The sequence below is a fragment of the Cyprinodon tularosa genome, unplaced genomic scaffold (assembly GCF_016077235.1).
Source record: "Cyprinodon tularosa strain WSP-4 unplaced genomic scaffold, ASM1607723v1 ctg585, whole genome shotgun sequence".
Classification (NCBI taxonomy): domain Eukaryota; kingdom Metazoa; phylum Chordata; class Actinopteri; order Cyprinodontiformes; family Cyprinodontidae; genus Cyprinodon; species Cyprinodon tularosa.
This window is the reverse complement of record NW_024039324.1, coordinates 128,019-151,515: the sequence shown is the minus strand read 5'-3', so window position 1 is coordinate 151,515 and position 23,497 is coordinate 128,019. Positions and strand designations below refer to the sequence as shown.

General features: G+C 37.4%; 3 protein-coding genes across 5 annotated transcripts; 2 read left to right on the top strand and 1 right to left on the bottom strand.

The window, feature by feature from the left end:
* Positions 1 to 3,808: 3,808 nt before the first annotated feature.
* On the top strand, positions 3,809 to 8,450 carry LOC119797471 (E-selectin-like). Of its 3 annotated transcripts, none has more exons than XM_038306549.1 (16): positions 3,809 to 3,891; positions 3,993 to 4,070; positions 4,175 to 4,576; positions 4,674 to 4,778; positions 4,882 to 5,073; positions 5,176 to 5,367; positions 5,591 to 5,770; positions 5,895 to 6,071; positions 6,177 to 6,365; positions 6,541 to 6,720; positions 6,888 to 7,064; positions 7,191 to 7,379; positions 7,558 to 7,737; positions 7,864 to 8,043; positions 8,161 to 8,293; positions 8,380 to 8,450. In XM_038306549.1, the coding sequence occupies exons 2-16, from the start codon at positions 4,031 to 4,033 to the stop codon at positions 8,438 to 8,440; spliced, it is 2,577 nt and encodes an 858-aa protein (XP_038162477.1). In that variant the 5' UTR covers positions 3,809 to 3,891; positions 3,993 to 4,030; the 3' UTR covers positions 8,441 to 8,450. The 3 variants fall into 3 exon arrangements, with proteins under 3 accessions (XP_038162477.1, XP_038162479.1, XP_038162478.1); XM_038306550.1 differs by having other exon boundaries at positions 3,826 to 3,891; positions 4,017 to 4,070; XM_038306551.1 differs by lacking the exons at positions 6,177 to 6,365; positions 6,541 to 6,720; positions 6,888 to 7,064.
* A 683-nt stretch (positions 8,451 to 9,133) lies between these two features.
* Positions 9,134 to 13,328, top strand: LOC119797473 (E-selectin-like). Its single transcript, XM_038306553.1, has 9 exons — positions 9,134 to 9,241; positions 11,030 to 11,081; positions 11,159 to 11,554; positions 11,653 to 11,757; positions 12,177 to 12,359; positions 12,587 to 12,766; positions 12,872 to 12,961; positions 13,057 to 13,090; positions 13,178 to 13,328. The coding sequence occupies exons 2-9, from the start codon at positions 11,054 to 11,056 to the stop codon at positions 13,251 to 13,253; spliced, it is 1,092 nt and encodes a 363-aa protein (XP_038162481.1). The 5' UTR covers positions 9,134 to 9,241; positions 11,030 to 11,053; the 3' UTR covers positions 13,254 to 13,328.
* Positions 13,329 to 14,348: 1,020 nt separating this feature from the next.
* LOC119797472 (tubulin alpha-1C chain-like) lies at positions 14,349 to 17,364 on the bottom strand. The gene is made up of 4 exons (XM_038306552.1): positions 17,256 to 17,364; positions 16,414 to 16,636; positions 16,192 to 16,340; positions 14,349 to 16,111 (listed from the first exon to the last, which is right to left on the bottom strand). The coding sequence occupies exons 1-4, from the start codon at positions 17,256 to 17,258 to the stop codon at positions 15,137 to 15,139; spliced, it is 1,350 nt and encodes a 449-aa protein (XP_038162480.1). The 5' UTR covers positions 17,259 to 17,364; the 3' UTR covers positions 14,349 to 15,136.
* Between the last annotated feature and the right edge of the window lie 6,133 nt (positions 17,365 to 23,497).

Sequence of the window (23,497 nt, the reverse complement as noted above, 5' to 3'; positions counted from 1 at the left end):
CAGCATTGTATGTGTTGTTACTGAGCATCTGTACACTTTGTTTAATGTTCCTGCATAAGTGGATGCCATTTTCAATACGGAAGTTGTAATTACCAATAGGGATACAAATAATCCCGTCCATTCCAAATTACAGCTAGAATTCAGCAGTTTTTCTGTTTTTTTTTGTTTTTTTTTCTTTTGCTCCTTTTCTTTGCCAAAAGAAGATCCTTCAAATACCGGTATATAAAAGAAATGTGTGTGGTGTTTTCCAAAATGAGTGTTTAGTTTATTTTGGTTCTCACAGACAAAAAACAACAGCAGATAAAACAATGCATGCTTGGTTAACTGAAGGCTCTCAATTTCTTTTAAGTAGGTACATGGTTAAGGTATATGTTTTGTCTCTGTGACAGCCTTGAAAACATTTCCAGGGTGTCTCCGTCCTCTCCCCCCTTGTTTGCTGGATTTAGATCCAGCTCCCCTTCCACCCTGAAAGGATTAAGCCGGCACTGGGAAATGGTTTGATACCTCAAGCAAATTTGTAAAAAGGTCCATTGTGTTCAGTTAAACTAAAGCTTAGTATCTGTCCAAAGTGCAGTCCTATGTGAGTTAATCAAAGCCTTGTTAATGTTTTTCCGGTAAAGAGGTTAGGGTTGCGAGGTGTCAAGGAGCAATGGCTAATGTCCAGCACCTTGAGCCAGAGAGGAAGGATGTGAGCTGTCACCAGGAGGAAAAAAGTCAGCCTGTAGGCGCCTCACATTAAACTGCGGCTCTTCTATCCTCCTACTCTATCCTCCTACTCTTTAAAAGATCCTGGGAATCTTTTAAAGAGTCTACATACCTTTTTGCATGATATTCTCATACTGGAAATTCCAATTCATTTTGAATCGTGAAACCTATGTTACAGGTCATGTATTGTCTGTTGGAATACCTTTTTTTACAGCAATTAGTACAAATGAAAGGACTTAAATCAATGGGTAAAATGGGTTTAGTATATATATATATATATATATATATATATATATATATATATATATATATATATATATATATATATATATATGTAGAATGTTTTTTTATATCCTTTTTTTGTACATTTTCACAATCAGACCAACATGTATTCTTCCTGTATGAAGAAGGATTTTTTCTTAATCACAGGAGCCTCCAATAATTATATCTACATTTAGACAGGTATTAACCTAGGTTAAATCTACAGTCATTGAAAAAACATATTAGACCGGCCTTGTTTTCTTTAATTTCTTCTTTTTCATGCACATTACCCAAACAATGCAATGAGCAGAAAAGGAAAACAAGGATGGTCCAATGCAATTTTTCATCCATCTTCTGCTTTTCCCATCAGGGTCATGGTTGGGACGGTGCCTATCTCCAGCAGCTATGGACGAGAGGTGGGGTACAGGTCGACAGTCTGTCTCAGAGCAGCATTATATTTCATGAATGTGAATATAAATATTTCCATCCTACTCAGATAAAGATCGAGGAGCAAATTATTGTCTCAACTGTGACACAGACCCCCCCAAAAAAATTGAAGAAAGAATATCCCTGTTTTAGGTTAGATAAAACTGCTGAAATGTTCTTCTAAGGACTTTGATAAAAAGAAAATTCCTCACAATTTTCATGCTTCTTGAATCTTCAAGTACAGTTTCTTAAAAAAATCCTTGCTAGGAAATTCTAAATCCTAAGTCTCAAAGGGTTTTATAGACAGGAAAACAGCCTGTACAGTTTCTATGCTACCGTATTTAAAACTTTATATTTGTGTTGCTTTTAAAATACTTGTTTTTGCCTTTCTAAATATGTATTGTTTTGTTTTTAAACATCATCTTGATCCAATGATAATTTGTGAATCTATGCTGATGCTGAAATTTATTTTTTATTGTTCGATCTATGAAGTGGTTTAGAATATTAAAATGAAGTGAGCAATTTAACAGTCTTTTACATCCAAGGGAAACAAAAGGATTGCAATCAAAATAGTTTGAAAGACTATCTCAGTGACATAAAATTGACTTTCTTCCCAAAAGTCTGTAAGTTTTGCAGCTATGCACAAACATGTCAGCTATACTAACCAGCACACTGGTTAGTATAGCAAACATGAGGATGTTTGAATAGATTGCGTTTGTAAACACTGGATAAAAGCCAGCATCAACCTTTGACAAGCACTTCCCCACTTAAAGATTTTAATGAAACTGCTGAATGGTTCAAACTGTTGTGCGAGGACAATTGTCCCCACCCTAAAGTCAGCAAAACCAAAGAGCAAAAAGCACAGGACTATAAAAACCTAGACTGCAGAAAGTTTAAATAACCTTGATTCTGTTGAATAAGGATGTTACTGTCAGGCAACACAGAATAAGCCTCCAGAAAATAAGTCCATCCATCCATTTTCTATCACGCTTATCCATGCTGGGGTCACGAAGGGTGCTAGTGCCTATCTCCAGTTGTCTATGGGCAAGAGGCAGGGTACACCCTGGACAGGTGACCAGTCCATCGTAGGGCAACACAGACACAAACAAGACAAACAACCATTCATGCACACATTCACACTAAAGGAGAATTTAGAGAAGCTAATTTACCTAACAGTCATGTTTTTGGACTGTGAGAGGAAGCCAGAGTACCTGGAGAGAACCCACTCATGCACAGGGAGAACAGGGAGAACATGCAAACTCCATACAGAAAGCTCTTGGGCCAGGAATCCAACCCGGAACCTTCTTGCTGCAAGGCAGCAATGCTACCCAATGTTCCGCTGTCATTATCAAAAATCCATGAATGGAAAGAACTTTATGTGGACCTCCAGCTTTTGCTGCTTCTGTACAAAACAGTTTTCTTGTTAATTCATCTTAATTATTGTGCCAAAACTTTCAGACTGGTCAAAACTTTAATGCATCCTTTGCCCAGCCTTCCTTTTATTTGTATTACCATGACTAATCTAACAAAGTTGATTGAAGCAAACATTTCTACCCTAATTATGCAAGACAATTTGGCTGTACCAAACGACCATTGGGAACCTCTACCTATCCTCACCTTCTGTAGAGCAAATGGCCACAGCTGCCCTGAACATGAGACCATGCTTAAGTTTTTTTGTATGGTTATTTTAGTTAGTTAGTATCTTTATTTCTTTTAGCCAGAAAAGTGCTAATCCAAGTTTCCCTTTTAGGACAATAAATATCTGGGTTCAAAAATGTGCTTGAAAACTTCAGAACATTTAAGAAATGTATAAACAAGGAAACCTTAAAGTCTAAATTCAATCTCTGAATGGGAAAATTTTTATTACTGAACAACATTTAAAGTCTGAGAGTTAGAGCATCAACTGTTCAGGATAAAAAGAAAATTTAAGTTTGATGATATTTTATGTGTTTCATCATCCTTAATAGTTTACTGTGCAGTTTAAAGGGCCAGATGCTGTATGTCTTATTCAAAAGCAGCATTTCTGCATTTAATAATGGTTAATAATGTATCAATAGACATCTCCATATATTACATAATCTGATTTAAATTAGTTTTATCTCAATACTTGCAACTTTAAAGACCAATTTTATGGTGTAAAAGTCTTGAAGTAGAGGATAATGCAGTAGGATGGTATTTGTGAGCAAGTTTAGGTATAAATCAAAAACACAGTAAAATAAACTTGTGAAAATGTGACATATAAAATCTTTACTTAAGGCTTAATATCTTTTCTCACAAAAAACAAAAATAAAGAGGCAATGGGTTAGTCAGGTTTCCTAAATATTCAGAAGTGAAAGGAGACGTGAGGTAGGGGAAATTCCAAGGAAATGAAAATAGCTTCCAGGAAACCTGGACTGCATCAGAGTATAGGGTATAAAAACAGGCTCCTCAACACATGAAGCTCAGAGCTCAGGAGAAGCACGAGACTATTTCATCTCTTCAGTCAACACACCTAAAATTGTGAGTTCAGTGGATTTCTTTTCCTTTTTGCTCTAAACAAGTCAGTTATTGATAGTTTGGCATTGCTTTTTATTAATAATTTTTTTCTTTTATTTTGACAGAAATTCATTTTTTGATTATTACAGGAGAGTGATATAAGATGTCTACCTCGCTGATGCAGTTGGTCTGCTTTTCTTTAGGTATGCAAATGTAGCTCAAACAGAATTTCAACCATTTTAAATATATTTTTGTTACATCCTCTTTGACCCATAGTCTAACACCTGTCTCTGGTCTCTGTCATCAGTGCTGTCCATGTGGTCTACTGTATACTGCTGGTCTTACCACGCGTCGAACGACACAATGAACTGGGAATCAGCCAGAAAATGGTGCAGGGAACATTTTACTGACATGGTGGCAATTCAGAACCAAGAGGAGATTGAGCACCTGAAAACTCTGCTGCCCAGGAGGAGAGGCTACTACTGGATTGGGATTCGCAAGGTTAATAATGTCTGGACCTGGGTTGGAACCAACAAACCACTGACAAAAGAGGCAGAAAACTGGGCAACCAATGAACCAAATGGGGACAGGCTGCAAACATCGAGCCAAGCGGAGGATTGTGTTGAGATGTACATTAAAAGGGAGGTGGATGAAGGAAAGTGGAATGATGAGATGTGCTCAAAAAGTAAAACTGCGTTGTGTTATACAGGTGAGCTCTTCATTTAAGATCAGTTTTCCTGATCTTAAGTTGAAAACGTCATTAAAGCTTAAAATCCAAAGAATTTAAAATACGTGTTTTTTGGCAGCGTCCTGTAAAACGGATTCATGCCTCCATGGTGAATGTGTGGAGACCATCAACAGCCACATGTGCAAATGCAATCCAGGTTTTTATGGAGACAAGTGTGAGCAAGGTGAGAAAATGTACTTAGTTTTTTTTATTTTTTTCCAGTTTTGGTTCACGTTGGTATTTACCTTTAAATGCATTTGACTAAATGTATTATGTTCTATTTGTAGTTGTAGAATGTGACAAAGATGCAGTGATCCCCCCCCAAAAAGGAAGGGTTGATTGCATCCATAAGTACGGGAACTTCTCCTATGACTCGCTGTGCCAGTATTCCTGTGAGGAAGGATACCAACCAACTCTGTCAGAACCTCAGAGATGCCTTGCAACAAAGGACTGGTCCAGTCAGGCTCCTACGTGTGAATGTAAGTCTAACTGTAACAGAAAGCAACACAGGAGGAAGCATTTCAACCTTTTCTGAGTTAGTAATAAAGGTTGGTATTCATTTTTTGTCCTGCCGCTTGCAGTGGTTCGGTGTCAGGAACTCTCTGCTCCTGCAAGAGGATCAGTCAATTGTTCTGACCCCCTGGAAAAATTCAGCTATCTTTCAAGCTGCAGCTTTACCTGTGAGGAAGGATACCAACTGGATGATTCCTCCTTCTTTACTCTACAATGTGAATCATCGGGGAAATGGAACACATCAAAGCCATCGTGTGTCGGTACGGCTGCTGATTTTCCACAATTAGAAAAACTTTTAACAATAAAGATCACATTTCTGTCTTTTAGACAAACTGAAAAAGGTTTATTTGACATGTTGTAAAATCGTTTGCTGCTGTCCAGTGCTCTGTACTCACTTTAAATTGAGGCTATTTTGTAAACTTGTGTTTTCAAGAATTGAAAAATATTTCAAAAGCTTATTTCAATTCAAATTTTTTTTTACAGCTGTTCAGTGTCCTGCTCTTCAGGATCCAGACAATGGTTTTATGAGCTGTGAAGACATGACTTTCAGCTATACAAAGTCCTGCAGCTTCAGATGTTCCCCTGGCTATCGCCTTGTGGGACCAAGCAGGGTCACATGCACAGCAGCAGCCGAATGGAGTGAGCAGGTGCCACACTGTGAAGGTGAGAGTTACCTTTAAATATGCGCTCCTTAGAAAAAGACCTGAAGCCGCTTTAAGAATAAGCAGAAAGGTCTTGCATAAAAATTCTATAACTGAATTTTTTTTTTTTCCTTTCCCAATGACAGCCATAACTTGTCAGAATCCGGGAACAGGAGATAATCTGATCCTTCAGTGCATTGAATCACTGAGAGTCAACTCTTCCTGTAATTTCATCTGCGAACCAGGCTTTAAACTGCAGGGAGAGAAAAGCATTCAGTGTTCTGAGGATGGTCAGTGGAGTCATGCTACGCCCACCTGCAAAGGTATGATTATTCAATCATTTAGTGTTTTGTTTCTGTAAAGTTTTCTGTATATAAAATCTTCAGTTTTTCCACTTATCAAATTAAATCTGTTACTGTGTCCTGCAGCTGTCCAGTGTCCCGCCCTCCAGGATTTAGTAAACGGAGTTCTAAACTGTGAAGATGAAACTGAGATGAAATTCAGCTACAGAAAGACCTGTAGCTTCATCTGTGCGCCAGGCTTTAAACTCCAGGGGGCGCAAAGCATTAAATGTTCTGAAGATGGAGAGTGGAGCTTTGCCACACCTTCCTGTGAAGGTATGGATTCCTTATCTTATATACAGCATCAGAAATATGCTGGGATTATTATACTTTTTCATACACCTTGCAAAGTTTAACAGCTTCACTTTTCAATAAAACTATTTTGTAAACCTGTGTTTTCAAAACTGAAATGGTATTAAAGAAAACTTATTGTAACTGAAATGTTTTGCAGCTGTCCAGTGTCCTGCTCTTCAGGATCCAGACAATGGTTTTATGAGCTGCGAGGACAGAAGTTTCAGCTTTACAAAGTCCTGCAGCTTCAGATGTTCCCCTGGCTATCACCTGGTGGGACCAAGCAGGGTCACATGCACAGCAGCAGCTGAATGGAGTGAGCAGGTGCCACACTGTGAAGGTGAGAGTTACCTTTGAGTATGTAATCCGTTTTAAAAAGACCTTAAGCCTCTGGTTTCCTGGTGACACATTAATCAAATCTGCACAGCTTTAAGAAAAAGCAGAAAAGTCTTGCATAACAATATATTCTATAACAATCTTTTTTTTTTTTTTTTTCCCCAATGACAGCCATAACTTGTCAAAATCCGGGAACAGGAGATAATCTGATCCCTCAGTGCAGTGAATCACTGAGAGTCAACTCTTCCTGTAGCTTCAGCTGCGAACCAGGCTTTAAACTGCAGGGAGAGAAAAGCATTCAGTGTTCTGAGGATGGTCAGTGGAGTCATGCCACGCCCACCTGCAAAGGTATGGTTGAATAGTGTTTTGCTTCGGTAATGTTTTCTGTATATAAAATCTTTATATATTTTTTCTTCTCTGGGATATTTTCAGTTTTTCCACATATTAAGTTAAATGTGTTACTGTGTCCTGCAGCTGTCCAGTGTCCCGCCCTCCAGGATTTAGAAAACGGTGTTCTAAACTGTGAAGATAAAACTGAGATGAAATTCAGCTACAGAAAGATCTGTAGCTTCATCTGTGCACCAGGCTTTAAACTCCAGGGGGCGCAAAGCATTAAATGTTCTGAAGATGGAGAGTGGAGCGATGCCACACCTTCCTGTGAAGGTATGGATTACTTATCTTATATACAGCATCAGCAATATGCTGAGACTATTATCTCTTTTTTTTTAACACACCTTTCATAGTTTAACAGCTTCAATTTCCATTAAGACTGTTTTGTAAACCTGTGTTTTCAAGATTGAAAATGTATTAAAAAGCTTATTGTAATTGAAATGTTTTGCAGCTGTCCAGTGTCCTGCTCTTCAGGATCCAGAAAATGGTTTTATGAGCTGCGAGGACAGAAGTTTCAGCTTTACAAAGTCCTGCAGCTTTAGATGTTCTCCTGGCTATCACCTGGTGGGACCAAGCAGGGTCACATGCACAGCAGCAGCTGAATGGAGTGAGCAGGTGCCACACTGTGAAGGTGAGAGTTACCTTTGAGTAAGCACTCCAAAAAAAAAGGAAAATATTTCTTGCCTACATGTGCACTCAATTGTAAGCTTGATTTGTTGTGTTCCATTTTATAACATGATTCCTCCTTATTCCCCAGCTGTCAAGTGCCCTCTTCTTGAAGAGCCTGAAAATGGTCGTATGAATTGCACAGACAGCCTGCAGGCTTTCAACTCTACATGTTCCTTCAGATGCAATCCAGATTTCCTATTAGATGGACACGAGATCCTGACTTGTAATCGTCGTGGCACTTGGACCGAAAAGAAACCCACTTGTCGAGGTAAATAAAACAGAAGATTAAAAAGAGGTTCCCATAAGAGAAAAAAAGTCAATGTTCTAAATATAAAACTGAGTTGATCCTGGGTCAGATTATTCACATTCGGTGGTGTTTCCACAGCTGCTCCAGTTTCTGCCACTGTTGTTACTGGTGGGGTTGCAGCAGGGGGCACCGCCTTAGTATCCGGTCTGTCTCTGGCTATGTGGGTTATGAAAAAACTGAAGCAGAGAGCCTCCAAGTTTGAGCTGAACAGGTAAATGTCGTTTTTTAACAGGTCAAATCAGAAATGTTAAGAATCAATAAACTCATCTTGTTTTCTTCTCATGTTGTTCCTCACAGCAGCTCCGAGGTGGAGGCACCACTCCAGGTCTACAAAAACAGCATCGACAGTCTCATCTAAGCATCAACTTAAAAAAAAAAAAACAACACTTAAAAATAAATTTAACCAAAAAGGATTAAAGTTAGAAGTATGAATTTTCTCCCAATGGGAGTTTAATATAGAACATATTGTTCTACTACACATCAGTATGCTGGAAATCTATTTTATTTTGGCCTTTTTGTGAATGTTGCACAAGATTGTGGGTGAAATTGTGAAATAACTTTCTTATATATATATATTTTTTTTCTTTTTTTTTTTTTCTATACAGTATGTATTTATAGGATCTGTATTTCTACATATTTAATGTAAAAATAATCATAGCTCTTAAGGTCAGCTGCGTCTGTACATGCTTGGGCACATTTTTATATGCAATTAAACCTAATAAATGTGTTAAAAACTGAAAATGTATTCATTATATATCACACATCACCGTGTCCTATATTAGACCAGTTCTGTTTCCATATTAAGCATTAAGGTTTAGCTATCAACAAAAAGTCCTACCATGTATGCTTGCTCAGCAATTATGTCTGTCTCAAACTTTTCCCACACTCTGATCAATGACAGTCATCCTGTTTCTGCCTCTGAACTGACCTCTGTTTCAAAGGGGTAGAAAAATAATACGGGTAAAATCCCCAGGAAGTAAAATGAACTTCTCCAATTGTCTGTTTCACAAATGATCAGCATTCTCTGCAGAGAGGTTGTCATTTGTCAGCAGTTAGGGAGAATGACCAAAGGGTTATAAGTCAAAGTCCCATAGCAAAAACTTTCACTTCTTCAACTAGACCAAACCTGGCCTATTGTTTAACGTGACCTTGACCGCATAAGTCTCTGTCTCCACGACATCAACAACATCTATTTCAGATTACTGTGTCTTGGTCAGCTCAATGGCTTTGCTTTAACACAACTTATTTCACAGAATGTGTTTTCCTTGAGGGTCACAATCCGTCACTTCAGTAGTAGAAGTTCAGGCAGACAGGCATGTTTACCTTTGTTAATTATAAATTATGCAATCAATGTGGTACTATCTTATAAATTGCAATATCTTAATCTGATACCCAAAGAAAAAGAAAAAAATATATTTTATTTTTGTGTCTGATTGAGCATTAATTTTATCTGAGAAACCTAAAAGCTTCACTCTTTATTGGTATGTTGTGAGAGACAGATTCATTTACAGAAACAGAACAAAAACGGCTTATTGCGCAGTAAGGTATTGATGGTTGAAATTTCTGTATTTTTATATCATGAAAATTTTCAAAGCATCTCAGATCCCATTAAATCTGTAACAATAGTTAGACTTTTTAAGCAGAAGATATTCTGATAAAAAATACTTAAATGCAATACGGATTAATTCCTTTAAAGCTATTTAAGCAATTGCCACATGTCTGCAACAGGTTGTAAATAATCTTATTAAGTAATCTTATTAATCTTATTAATGTGGCAGAAAAACCGGAGAGCAGCAAAGCCAAGGGTTGCATTGGCCATAAAGATCCCCATTAAAAAGTGAATAAAGAAAAAAAGACTTAGCTGTAATATATGGACGCACTGCTTATACTGTATATTTCCCATGCACCTTTTTCTTCCTTTGGCACTTTCTTCTTCTCTTTTTGACTATTTGAGCTGATGTAACGAGTAAATTTCTCCACTGTGAGATCAATAAAGTCAACCAATCAATCAACCAAAGATCACTGGTTATTACGGCCCGAAGTCTTTCCTTTGGGTCTTTAAAATCCTTGTTTTACAGCTTCTAATTGGTGCTGATTGGAAGTGGAGGCAGTTGGCCAGGATAAAATCAGATCCAGATGAAGATGCACCATTCTTTCTCACGAAGCTAGCTCATTCTTTCTGTCCCTTTCCCTCTCCTCTCCAACCAGTTATGATTTTTTTGTTAAATAAATCCCATTTTAAGTTATCCCATGCGTTGTGGAGATCATTTTCTAAAATGATCAAATAAAAAATAACAAAGACATCTATGCAGACATAAAGAACAGCATAGGAAGTCGAATGATTTACAGATGACTGTGATAAAAATGTTTTCCTGGTTCCTGGGATTGAAAGCAGTCAAATCAGGAGTCAACAATGAGTTTGGGGATTACGCGATCATGCCGGTAATCAGCGGCACCAGAGTAAATCTAGAGGAAAAAAAATCCATCTCTATTCTATCAAAGAAAAAAAAAACTCATACTAAAACAACCTGACAGACTAAGACAGGGTTATATAACTCAGAAACAGAGAGCCTGAATAATATTTATTTCCTTGTACTTAAAAACAAGAAAATCGACCCTAGAATCAGAAAATGAGTGGAATTCCCCAAAAGATTAATTCAAGTTTAACTAGTCTGATAAATCCTTCGGCACCTCCATTCAGTTCGTATTGTAAACATCCAGCTATTCAACGATGATGCCAGCCAAACTGGCAGAGAGAAAGTATAAAAGTCTTTCTCTGACTTGAAGCTGCACCAAACTAATGGCTGTGGTTTGAGGTTAAACATAACTCGGAAAATTTACTAAAAATCAAGCTGCCACTTACATCAGCAGTTCTGGGTAAGTGAGATCTTATTTTGTTACCGAATGACTTTCCAAAGCTCTTCACTTTTCACCTTATTTTTTTCAAACAGATAATAGCTGCTAACTGAGGATGAAGTGGTTTCTGTTTAGCATCTTAGGTGGGTTTTGGTTATAATACATTGAGGTGTTGATTTAGTATTAGCAATCCTTTAATTTAAATATAATCTGTTTTTAGGTTGGTCCTTTGCTGATGTTAACTTGGGATGGACGTATCACTACTCAACAGATACAATGAACTGGACTGAAGCTAGAAAGTGGTGCCAGACACATTTCACAGACTTAGTGGTGATCCAGAGTGATAAAGAGAATGCATATATTGCTTCCATACTACCCACAAAAGATAGCTCTCCATATTATTGGATTGGTATCACCAAAAAACAAATAAATGAAACCTGGAGTTGGGTTGGGAATAACAGCACATGGGTCGGTAACACGTCATGGGCTGAAAATGAGCCAAACAACAACTTAATAGCAGAGTTCTGTGTTGAGATGTATGTAAAAAGTGGCAATAAACATGGGAAGTGGAATGATGAGAAATGTGCCAACAAAAAATATGCAGTTTGCTACAAAGGTGAGTACAAATTGTTACTTTCATAAATTAAGTTAACAGTAAAATAAAATTGTTGTAATATGGCATCAGAAGCAACAAAGTCAAACTCTTCTCAACAGCTCAGTGTAACCAAACATCATGTGTAAACGGCATGTGCTGGGAGACCATAAACAGCACAACCTGCCTGTGTTATCCTGGCTATGAGGGAGACAAGTGTCAAACAGGTGAGAAGAAAATTACAAGAATTTCCCAGTACAGCGTAAAGATTGGCTCAAGATAATTTGTGCAAAAATAGCAAGTTTTCAAAAGCTCTGTTCTAGAAGGTCACATTCAATCTATCACAGCTCAGGAAGTACAAAATGCCAGAATAAAGCAGATCCCTTTATTGATAACAGTTTAGACAGCTGACCTGTTTGTTATCTGTTGCACACTCTGTCATTAATATTGTTTTTTTACTCACCCTGCATGTTTTCAGAACATTAGACCCAATATCTGTTTCCTTTGTTTCCTTAGGCATACTTAATTAACAAAATATACACACATCGTCAACTATTTCCTTTCAAAAACATTGAACATTCGAAGAACTATCCGATGTTTGGAGTATTATATAACAGTTTTGTGTTTGACCCGCAATTGCTCCCAGGTGTGGAATGCCCCCCTCTGTCTGCACCTGAAAATGGTGACTTTAACTGCTCAGGAGGCATGGCGCACAAATTCAACACAACGTGTCACTTTAAATGCCATCCGGGATTCATCATAAATGGCTCATCTGATGTGACCTGCGAGACCAACAGGATCTGGAGTGATCCTCAACCTGTTTGCTCGGGTGAATGTGCAGTTTTAGACTAATGCAGCATTATTATCAATGCTTAAAATAACAATAAAGGCCTATTTCTGCTATTTCTCCCTACAGGGATTGCATCAACAAAAACTCTTTGTTTGCACATTTTTATTTTATGTTTTTAAGCAGATATTTTCAGTGCAAAACATCTTTATAAGAGATATAACATAACTGCATCTGTGCTGAATTTTCTATTTTTTTTGCACCCTCAGCTGTAAAGTGTCCCCCCCTCTCTCAGCCGGCTAATGGCAGCCATAGCTGCTCCACAGAAAGCCAGATATTTAACTCAACCTGCCACTTTAAATGCCATCTGGGTTTCTTCATGATTGGCTCATCGACTGTGACCTGTGCAGCTAATGGAGACTGGACCGGACCAAGACCCATTTGTGAAAGTAATTGTTTGCAGTTCAAATATTTTGCAGTATTAGAAATTAGTATTAGAAAAAAAATGATTTTATACTTGAAGGCAAAAAAAATCTAAAATACTTTTCCTCCAGGCTATAAAAAGGCTCTTCTGGCTGTAGCAGGGTGTGGGGCCCTCTCTTCACTCGTTTGCATCTGTTTCTGCTGCATGAACTACAGAAGAAGTTAGTGTTTCTCCTTTCATTTTTTTCTAAAATAACAGGTCTTGTGAAAACTTGTAGTATAACTTATTTCTGTGCCTGTTTTCTTCTTCTCACAGGGAAGAAACTTGCTCAAGAAAGATCAGTGTTGAAGTAATAGACTTGTTTAAAACATCTCTACCAATTACTCTGCTTGGTATTCAAACAACCTAAAAAACATTGTGTACCTGTTATCTCTAGGCAGCCTGAAGATGAACCAGGTCCTTCCGATGATGCTAATGGAGAAACAACCAGCAGAAATTCACTTACATCCTAAGAAAATATATTAGTATGCCACCCATGTACTTGTGTGTGTTCAGTGTCAAGCGCTCTGTATGAATAAATGTTTCAGTTTATGTGCATAATCATTTAATATCTTGTACAAAATAGCACTATATTTGTTAAAAAATTAATAAATGTTTTATATCATTAGGTATATGCCAAAGGATTCCTTTTTAAGAGGAAATAGAGTAGCTAGAGAGAAGTAATAAAATTTAAAATCAAGCCATTCTTATTTATTACATATATATAGATATATATATATATATAAAATAAATGGTCTAAAAATGCTACATCATGCTAGTGGGGAAAGATATGCAGCAGAAGGTCTAGACGGTATTTGATCCCATAGACCCCTTTGTGAAAGTCATGTCAAAGTTACTTATCATTCGAATATTTATGGCCAAGTAGCCACAATGCATCGTCACTCAAAGTGAAAAGCTAAAGAACCACACTGCCACACTAGGTGAGTATTCCATATATCAATGTCAGCAAGCAAGACATGTCAAAGGGCAATAAAGATGTAAAGCTGTACTTAGTAGAGTAAAACAGGACAGAAAAATTGTAGTATGGGAGGATACCTCACCTTTTTATAAAAAGATAAATTTCCCACCAGGAAAATCACTTACAAAGAGATTGAGTTTATTAGCATAGATAAATTTAAGGCAAATTAGAAATATAGATTAGATAATCAGCAATATGAAAAGCAATATAAAATGTTCAACCAATTTTTAGAGAAAACAGAGAATTTCAACAAATATTTTTGATCTAAATTATTCTCGCTTTGGAGTCATGTTTAGGATAATTTCCTCATTGAATATCTGACTGGTTTTCTTGCAAAATTGGACTTTATTCAGTTTATGTGCACCACAGGGTTTAGGTTTTTCTTTCACAGTCATGTTTGGTGCTATTTTCAATATAGAATTCTAAATATAAGCCAAAACACTTCATATTTGAGGCAGACTACAAATGTTATTTTAGATTGCTTTTTCTTTGGTCCTCAAATCAAAACTTCCATATAGATATCGGTCCTGCCATTTAATTTTCTTGAAATCATTGTCCTGAAATATTGAGACACCACACATAATTTAATCAATTAATTCAAACTGTTTTATTAGATTCTCAACCATATTTCATTGTTATCAAAATGTTTTTCTGACTTGAGGTGATTGCAATGTTTTTGGATGACCCAGCCAGTGTGTTGTTTTGCATTTGAAGGAGATTCAGTGGGAGGAGCTTAAGATTAAGGGTTGGCAAGACAAATTCCTCAACCTCAGAGACTTATCATGAAACAAAATCATCCAAAACAAAACAGAGAAGACATACAAATAAGTTGTCTTGTTTGATTGTATTAATATTATAATAGTAAGTCATTATCTATTGATTATTCAAAGGTCAAAGTATTAAAATGGCTTAAATGTAGACTAAATTAAGGATGAATACAGGAGGGTCTTTAGGGAACTTTTTATTTCAAACTTTTAAAATGTTTACATTTCCCATTTTTTCCACAGATTCCTTTATTTAAATCACTAAAACAAATAGGTAAATGTAATATCATGCTGATAATCTTAAAGAGGTCAAACAACTACTGGCTACTTTTTAAAACATTTGAAGGTTTCAGGTTTCATCAACAATTTCCTTCTTTTTTGACAAACAACAAAATAACTAAAAGAAAAAAGTTAAATGAAAAAAAGTCAGACTCTTCTTCTAGAAATTGTCCTTTTCTTAAATGGACAACAAATGTCTTGGTTAGATTAAAGTAATATTAGATTTTATTCTGCCTGTGTTATGACAAATGGTGGTCTTTATTTAATAACTTATTCAAGTAAAGTAGAGTTGTGCAATAAAGGCCAAAACATTAAGCAAAGTCTGCATGTCTGTTTAATATTCTTCCCCTTCATCTTCCTCTTCAAAGCTATCAGCTCCAACCTCCTCATAATCCCTCTCCAGAGCAGCCATATCCTCCCTGGCTTCAGAAAATTCACCCTCTTCCATCCCTTCTCCCACATACCAGTGAACAAAGGCCCGCTTGGTGTACATCAGGTCAAACTTGTGGTCAAGTCGAGCCCAGGCCTCTGCTATAGCCGTGGTGTTGCTCAGCATGCACACAGCCCTCTGCATCTTGGCCAGATCTCCCCCAGGAACCTCAGTGGGTGGCTGGTAGTTGATACCCACCTTGAAACCAGTTGGACACCAGTCAACAAACTGGATAGATCGCTTGGTTTTAATTGAGGCAATGGCCGCATTTACATCTTTGGGCACAACGTCACCGCGGTACAGAAGACAGCAAGCCATGTACTTGCCAAGGCGGGGGTCACATTTCACCATCTGGTTGGCAGGCTCAAAGCAAGAGTTTGAGATCTCAGCCACAGTGAGCTGCTCGTGATACGCCTTCTCGGCAGAGATCACTGGGGCATATGTGGCCAGAGGGAAGTGGATGCGAGGATACGGCACCAAGTTGGTCTGAAACTCTGTCAGATCTACATTCAGGGATCCTTCAAAACGAAGAGAGGCTGTAATGGAGGACACAACCTGGCTAATAAGCCTATTCAGATTGGTGTAAGTGGGGCGCCCGATGTCAAGGTTTCTGCGGCAGATATCATAGATTGCCTCATTGTCCACCATAAAGGCACAGTCAGAGTGCTCCAAGGTGGTGTGGGTGGTCAAGACAGAGTTGTACGGCTCCACCACAGCAGTTGACACCTGAGGGGCTGGGTAGATAGAAAACTCTAATTTGGACTTCTTGCCATAGTCCATAGAGAGACGTTCCATAAGCAGGGAAGTAAATCCAGAGCCAGTTCCTCCACCAAAGCTATGGAAAACCAGGAAGCCCTGAAGGCCTGTACACTGATCAGACTGGGGAACAAAGGAAAACACATGTAAAATGTAGTTAAATCTTTTAGAATATGCACAAATGTGATTGCAGTAATGGTCACCAGTCTGCGGATCCTGTCCATAACAAGGTCGATAATCTCTTTTCCAATGGTGTAGTGTCCACGGGCATAGTTGTTGGCAGCATCCTCCTTACCAGTGATTAGCTGCTCAGGGTGAAACAGCTGACGGTAGTTTCCAGTGCGCACTTCATCTAAAGTTAGGACAATCAGGTTTTAGAATACTGGTACTTTTTATTCCCCAACATATTCAGTGATCATTCTTACCAATGACAGTGGGCTCGAGGTCTACAAAAACAGCCCTGGGGACATGCTTTCCAGCTCCAGTCTCACTGAAAAACGTGTTGAAAGAATAATCTCCTCCTCCAATGGTCTTGTCACTGGGCATCTGTCCATCCGGCTGTATCCCATGTTCCAGACAGTAGAGTTCCCAGCAGGCATTACCAATCTGGGCACCAGCTTGTCCTATGTGTACAGAGATGCACTCACGCTGTTGATGCAAAGGGAAAGAAAAAGTAACAGTATTAATGACCTGTTGTTATAATCAAGAAAACTTTGAAATAAAAAAGCCAAGTCTGGCCAGTCCTAAGTTATTCCTCAAAATAAATCTAAGGCCCATAAATCACATGGCTTAGCTGCTCTTTACCTACCAGAGCAAAGGATAAGGGTGCTTTTGTTAACAGATAACAGCATCTGATGACTAAAGTCATTTGACTAGTCAAAGTAGAAGCTTGGAAATTAAAACACAAATAAGTTTCCAGTTAAAAAGTCAGATAATAGAACCCCTTGTGTGCGCAGAATTCCATGTAAATAAATTTCAGTAGCTGGACAGAACACAAGTATGGCTGATTAAAGATAAGCAGTTTCTCTGTTGAAATGAGAGGGCCATAAGGCTTATTAAGCAAGTTTCGTAAAAACCACACAAAGTTTCAGTTTTCATGGAACTCCTAATATTTTGTGCTAAGAGGAAAGGAATGTTGAACTTGAAAGATGCATAAACACATAAATGACTAAACATTGATCTGTTAATGTGCCCTTTTTTTTTTAGATAAAATTCCCAGAATATTACCATTTCAGCTGAACAGTGATGCCTTATTATTCATACTCACCATGTTTCCTGAAGTTGAGGGTTTCGCTGGAGGATGAGAAGGTACAATGTTTTCTCCACAGACAGCTAAGAGTCTGGTGAAAGAGAAAAGCAATGAATGGAAGTAGGCAGCTCAGTTTATATTCATTTGCCATACAAGTGCATACTTCAATCTGATAGGTTAGGCGTCAAGCAACACACAATTCTATTGGTTAAAACTGAAACATGTATTTGACTAGTCAGATCTCCACAGGCTCCTGTGAAAGTAAAGATCTTTGATGTAGGAACATTTTCTTTTGGACTAACTAAACTGACTATTATTGTTAAAAATAAAATAACAAATTCTAATTCCAAACATGTATAGTCAGTGCTACTATTTTTTTAGAATAAGGGATTAGAGAGCATTAATAAAGATAAAAAAATAAAATAAAATTATGATTTTACATTATAGAGTAAATAAATACTTTGTATATTACATATAATTGGAAAGAAATACTATACTGAATGAAAAATTCATGGGACCATAAACATTGTGTCAACTGTTGTGTATCTATTGCACAGTGGCAACAAATAGTCTACAGGAACATGCAGGACATGGATACAAGACAATAAGGCACTGTTTGAATGCTACTAATTCAGTAACCCTAGGTAGGGCTACATGAAAAACCTGTGGTAAACAGGGATGCTTTGAAGCCCACAGTAGGTTTTAGTACAGCTTAAACAGTCACATCACAACTAGAGAACCATAAGATATAACACATAAAGGCCATGGCAAGATACAAGGTCAGATTGGGTACTTGCGTAACATCTACCCCCGTGAGAATCGGTACCAAGCCCTAATTAAGCAAGACAACCGAATTCCAGAATGGCTGACCTAAGAAATAAGATCATGGCTAAATTCAAAGACATCAGCTCTTGAAGTTAGGTGCCTCCAGAGGATCTCTTAGTGAATACAGTACTAAGTTTGCTACAGTGACCATTACAGAAACCACTGAGCTGATATACAGTACAGCATTAGCGTCCCAGATGTAGAATTTACATACCACAGGTAAGTGCCAACCACGAACAGGTCATAAGAAAAGCAGCAACAGCCAAATATCTGAAGTGAGTAGGGCGAGTTCTGAGAAGTCAGCTCAATGGCAAGAACAAAGTCCTGGCTATCAACAGCTACACCTTATCATATACCCCGCTGGGGTAATAAGTTGGCCAAAGGAGGAAATTCAGGACACTGATGTTAAAATAAAAAAGCCTCTCGCCATGCATGGTGGATCCCACAGCAAATCCAGTATCCACAGCCTATACACTACATGCCAGGAAGGAGACAGAGGCCAAGTTAGCATCAGAGCCACTATTGAAGATGAAACATTGAAGCTCCAAGAATACATCAGAAAGACAGCGCCAAGGGATTAAGCACTCAGTGATTATCTTAGACATCAGAAGATGAAAAAGGAGGAACAGGAAGGAAAACCCGTGCATAGGATGTATCACGGACAGATATATCTTCAATGGCTAGAGAGGGCCAGGCTAAAGGACAGCAGAGAAGCACTGATTGTGGGAGTACAGGAGCTGGTATTGAGCACTAGAGGCAAGATCCCAAGTGCTGGCTCTGCAAAGAGGCCCCGAAATAAAAACAGCATCTCACAGAGGCGTATAAGATAGTGGCAGGAAAGGAATACATGGAATGTCATAACCAAGTGGCATAGTGTACAGAAACATCTGTGCAGAATACGAACTGGAGAGCCTAGGTCAAAATAGGAGCCACTTCCAAAGACGATGGAGAATGACAGAGATAAGGTTCTGTGGGACGCCCGGATATAAACAGACAAAATGGTAGTGGCCAACTACAATAGTGAGTCCATTAATAAGCAGCACATCCATGTGGCTATCCCAAATGATGTACAAATCAGGAAAAAAAGAACATAAAAGAACTCTGAAACATCTCATTTCACACATCAGACATCTCAGTTAAGAAGAGCACAGTCCTAGAAACAGCAAAAGTACTGTGATGAACTGTCAAGCTCAACGGCCTTTGGTAGCGGACCTGAACTTAGGCAGTGAGCTTAGGAAGTATGAGCATGCTATATATATATATATATATATATATGTGTTATATTTATACACCTCTACTACTCTCTCACCAATCCCTGACAGAGACTTTAAATGCTGACAAATATAATTAATTGTGCTGTAGCACACAAACATGGACTAAAATTAGATAATCAGAAATAAACATGCAAAAAAGGATTCCATGTTTATTCATTTACAATACAGATGTTTTTTTTTGTGATGAATTTTTGTTGTTTCTCTGATTCTTTTGGAATTTGTTATTATACTTTATGTATTTCATTACCATTTTATGTTGGGTTGTAGCGCTTCACACCTTTCATACCTTGTGTTTAAGGCCATTGCTTAAGTTAGATTAAGGCTAAAGTCTAAATTTCCATTTTGGAAAACGTATCTTTTTTAATCATTTGGATATTTCTAAAGCATTCTTAGCAATTTAACGTTCAATAAAAAAAACAATGCAGAATTGCAGAACCCATCCTTAGACATTGAGTGCAATAGGTTATCATCCTCATTTAGCTAAAGACTGACTAAAATATTAATCAACTTTTTCTTATTTGCTGCAGTTTTTCCAGCTTAATGATAATACCTTTCACAGTATTTTGTGCAACATGGTTTCATTTTCAATTTTCCACAAATAGGGCTATTGCTATTGCAACGGTAAAACAACACCCTAACTTATTTTTGCATGTTTGCATGCAAGTTTGCATGTTTTTCCTACGCATGTATCGGTTCTCCACCAAGAAACTGTCAGGTTGGTTGGAGGTTTGAATTAGACCCAAATGCAGAAACGGAAACGTAAGGTTGTTTCTTGCAGATTTAATAACAAAAGGTGGCAACTGAAGAAAAAATCCACAAACAAAATACAGAAAAACTAAATCCACGAGACATCAGGGAAAACTCACATAAGAAGCCAAAAAACGACGAGAAACCAGGAACAGTAACTGAACAGGAGATGTATAAATGGGAGACTGAACAAAGACCAGTTTAATCAGCAGATTGGGAGCAGGTGTGGACAGAGGAATCAAGAAGGGAGCTATGGGAAGGAGACTGACACAGGCAACAAAAGGAAAACAAGAAATACATTCAATTCAAAAAATTAAACCATTCACAACTAGAACACAAAATGTAAACAGAACCAATAAACTAGAAAACCCAGAAAGACATGAATCAAAGTATAACTGAAAACCCAAAAAGAGAACCTCAACAGAACCAAAATGTGCAGAATCATGACATAAACTGCTTAAGTATGAAATGTTGTGAATATATTTCAGCATCAAACTTTTCCCAACTTTTAATGTGCTATACATACAGCATATCAAAACCTTCTATTGGCAATTGCATCAAAGCACAGGCAAATAAACTGTATTAGCTGAAAAACCTTCATGTTTCTGCTCCACCAAAATAAATAAAAATATCCACCAAGTGTTAAGCATTAGTTGTCATCCATTTTCTCTCATTGTGTCAGATTAATGCATTTATGATATTTTTTCCCCCTTTTTGATTTGTCAATGGAGCAGTTGATCAGGGCCTATCCTAAGATCTCAGCTACCCAATGGATATATTTTAGTGCTCAAATTTGGTGGTCTTTCTGGACTTAAAAAGGCTTTAACTATTGCCAATCACTGTACCTTTTTACACAAATGATGAAATTACAAAATGTCAAAGTGTAATAGCCTGATTTCTATCCTATTTGTCACCCCCAAGACACTGTACCATAGGAGTCCCTCATGGCCCCATTTTGGTGCTTTTGTTTTTCAGTCTATTTATATCAAAGACTTCACCTTAGTTTGTGATGTAAATGTTATAATGTATGCAGAGGATACTGCCTTCTTCACTTATATCAAAAGTGCTGCAAAAGTGGCCATAAGATTAACCTCTTATAACACCTTAAGTGGGGTTAATAATTCAGAATGCATAAAATTCCACCGGTAAAATTTTTACCAGCGGGTGGAGCCATTGCACGCAGCTCCAAGCTGACACCAAAAGTTCCAAACCTCACAGCTCTGAATTTGTTATAGCTAGAGGTCTGAAATTTTCTGCATTTGTGGTTGACATGATGTAGAACAAACAATACAATGAAACCTGCCTTTTCTCAAGAATGACTTATTCAAGAAAGACATATCATTTCCAAGAATAAAAAAATCTACTTTGAATCATGTTCGAACTAATGTAGCTTGGTCTCTGTTTTACTCACTCAATTTTAATTTATATATTCAGAAAGTAGAGTGTGTTAGCTTTCAAATAATGTATTGCACATGTAGTTTGTGCTTACATTCCCTAAATTATTTGCTTTTCCATTTGGGTATGTTGTTTACCCAAAATGAGGTGGCTGTTAAGTGGTCAATGGAGGAATTTGAAAAGGTTGCTGATTTGCTGCAAAGCTCCAGTCTCGCATTAAAGGTATTGTGAAGGATTTTTAAAACATCCGCACTCTCCACTTAAAAAAAAAATGCACGTTTCAGAGCATGCCCTGTTTAAGATGTGCTGTTCTCATAGCTCATTAAAGCTTACTGTCTCCACATACAGCGGGGACTATATAGTTAACTTTATAGCAAACTCAATTTACTGACCGTTCGGACAGAGGATAACTGTTTTGTGCTCCGTTGATCACGTAGCTCCTGCGCCATCTTTTTCATTAGTAGCAGGCCATTGTGACAGCAAATTCCATAATGCTTTGCAAGCTCAGTGCAAAGCATTCTGGGATATACAGTATCTGCCTCTTCTGAGACCTTTCTATTCTTCTTATACACTTCATAGACATTTTTTTTTCTTACAACCCTCGGCCATTTTCAAAGAACTGTGGTGAGAAAAGTGAGGTTCAATGACTGTCTGAAACCGTAGCTCACCGGAGATATACGCCTGACAGTGTGCATGCGCATAAAAAGATAGCTAGCACAATGGGACTGCCTTATGTAGACATATCACCTCAATGATTCACAATTAGGAGGACCACTTATTTAGATGATCCACCCGGAAATAAAAGATCAACCTCTATACCTTTAAATTCAGAAAAGACAGTTGCAATGTTTTATACAAACAGAGATGCAATTCCAAAACCTAAAAATATTAATTTGAAATGGAAAAGAAATAAATAAATGTCAATAAACTTACCTACTTGGGAATCACTTTAGATCCAATCCTAACTATTAAAAAGCATGTCAAAAAGCATTGCCCCTGTTTAAAATACAAGTAAATAATAACAATAATTAGCAACTGAGTATGGTGAACTAAATTTAGAAATTACATATGAAACCAGTGTGCATGTTAAAAACAGAAGAGTATAAGCATAATTGAAAACTGTGAAACAAAGACCAGAGGAAAAACTGTGCATGTAGCAGCAGATATGTAATCAACTTATTGAGTTTGCTGATAAAGTTTACAGTTAGGTGCATCTAGGGTGCAGCAGTTTATCGCGAATCTTCTGGTCTCAGCTTGCTCATATGGTTGGTTATTTTGTTGGATTATATATTGTTTTGTGAAAGATTAGGACTTTAATATTTTTTTTTTTTTTATCTTTCATGTGTATTAAAGAGCTACACGGTTTTTAGAAAGTTTTCCTTAGGTGTTACAGGTGTAACTTTTTCCTGCCATATCTGATCTAAACCTAAAAGAATTCTTGCTTCTGCTGCGGTTACTGATGCTCTAAGGTGAATGTCAGGTTTAAGTTTGGTTCTAAAAGGCAGGTAATCACCATGCAGGACAATGGGTCCCAAGAAGTGAGTTTGAAAACCATTATTATAGAGCAGTTACATTATTTTTGTACATTTAACAAACACATTAGGTGTATTTGAAAAAAGTATCGTATTGGTGTTGCCAGTACCAGACTGTATTTAGGGGAGACAATTTAAGGGTCAGCATCTGTTTATTTTCATATAAAACAATGTCGATAAAAAAGTTAGAAAATGTATCAAATTAGCCTGTTTATTTATGATTTCATATTGTGATTTTGCTGTCAGGGTTCAAAATCTCACTGCAAGCTCAGATCAAAATTTCAGAGGCCTGCAAATAATTTCTTATTTACCTTGGATTTCCATTGTTAGCTGATTTATTGCATTCCATTTAGTTTTATTTTAGTTAAAAAGTCATTTTTCAAAATTTGTCATAAGCTTTGGTTGTCAAACATAAAATCCAGCAAGTAAAACCAATCTTTGTTCCACCAAAAGTTTTTAACTGAAATAATTTTGACTAAAAGCTAAA

Bases quoted from the DNA above. Each gene is read 5' to 3' on its own strand.
- LOC119797471 (XM_038306549.1), top strand. From the start codon at position 4,031: ATGTCTACCTCGCTGATGCAGTTGGTCTGCTTTTCTTTAG. The intron at 4,577-4,673 runs GTGAGCTCTTCA...GTTTTTTGGCAG, and splicing joins AACTGCGTTGTGTTATACAG to CGTCCTGTAAAACGGATTCA. The intron at 8,044-8,160 runs GTAAATAAAACA...GTGTTTCCACAG, and splicing joins AAAGAAACCCACTTGTCGAG to CTGCTCCAGTTTCTGCCACT.
- LOC119797473 (XM_038306553.1), top strand. From the start codon at position 11,054: ATGAAGTGGTTTCTGTTTAGCATCTTAG. The intron at 11,082-11,158 runs GTGGGTTTTGGT...ATCTGTTTTTAG, and splicing joins GTTTCTGTTTAGCATCTTAG to GTTGGTCCTTTGCTGATGTT. The intron at 11,555-11,652 runs GTGAGTACAAAT...TCTTCTCAACAG, and splicing joins ATATGCAGTTTGCTACAAAG to CTCAGTGTAACCAAACATCA.
- LOC119797472 (XM_038306552.1), bottom strand. The intron at 16,341-16,413 runs GTAAGAATGATC...TCCTAACTTTAG, and splicing joins CCTCGAGCCCACTGTCATTG to ATGAAGTGCGCACTGGAAAC. The intron at 16,112-16,191 runs GTGACCATTACT...TTTGTTCCCCAG, and splicing joins TGGACAGGATCCGCAGACTG to TCTGATCAGTGTACAGGCCT.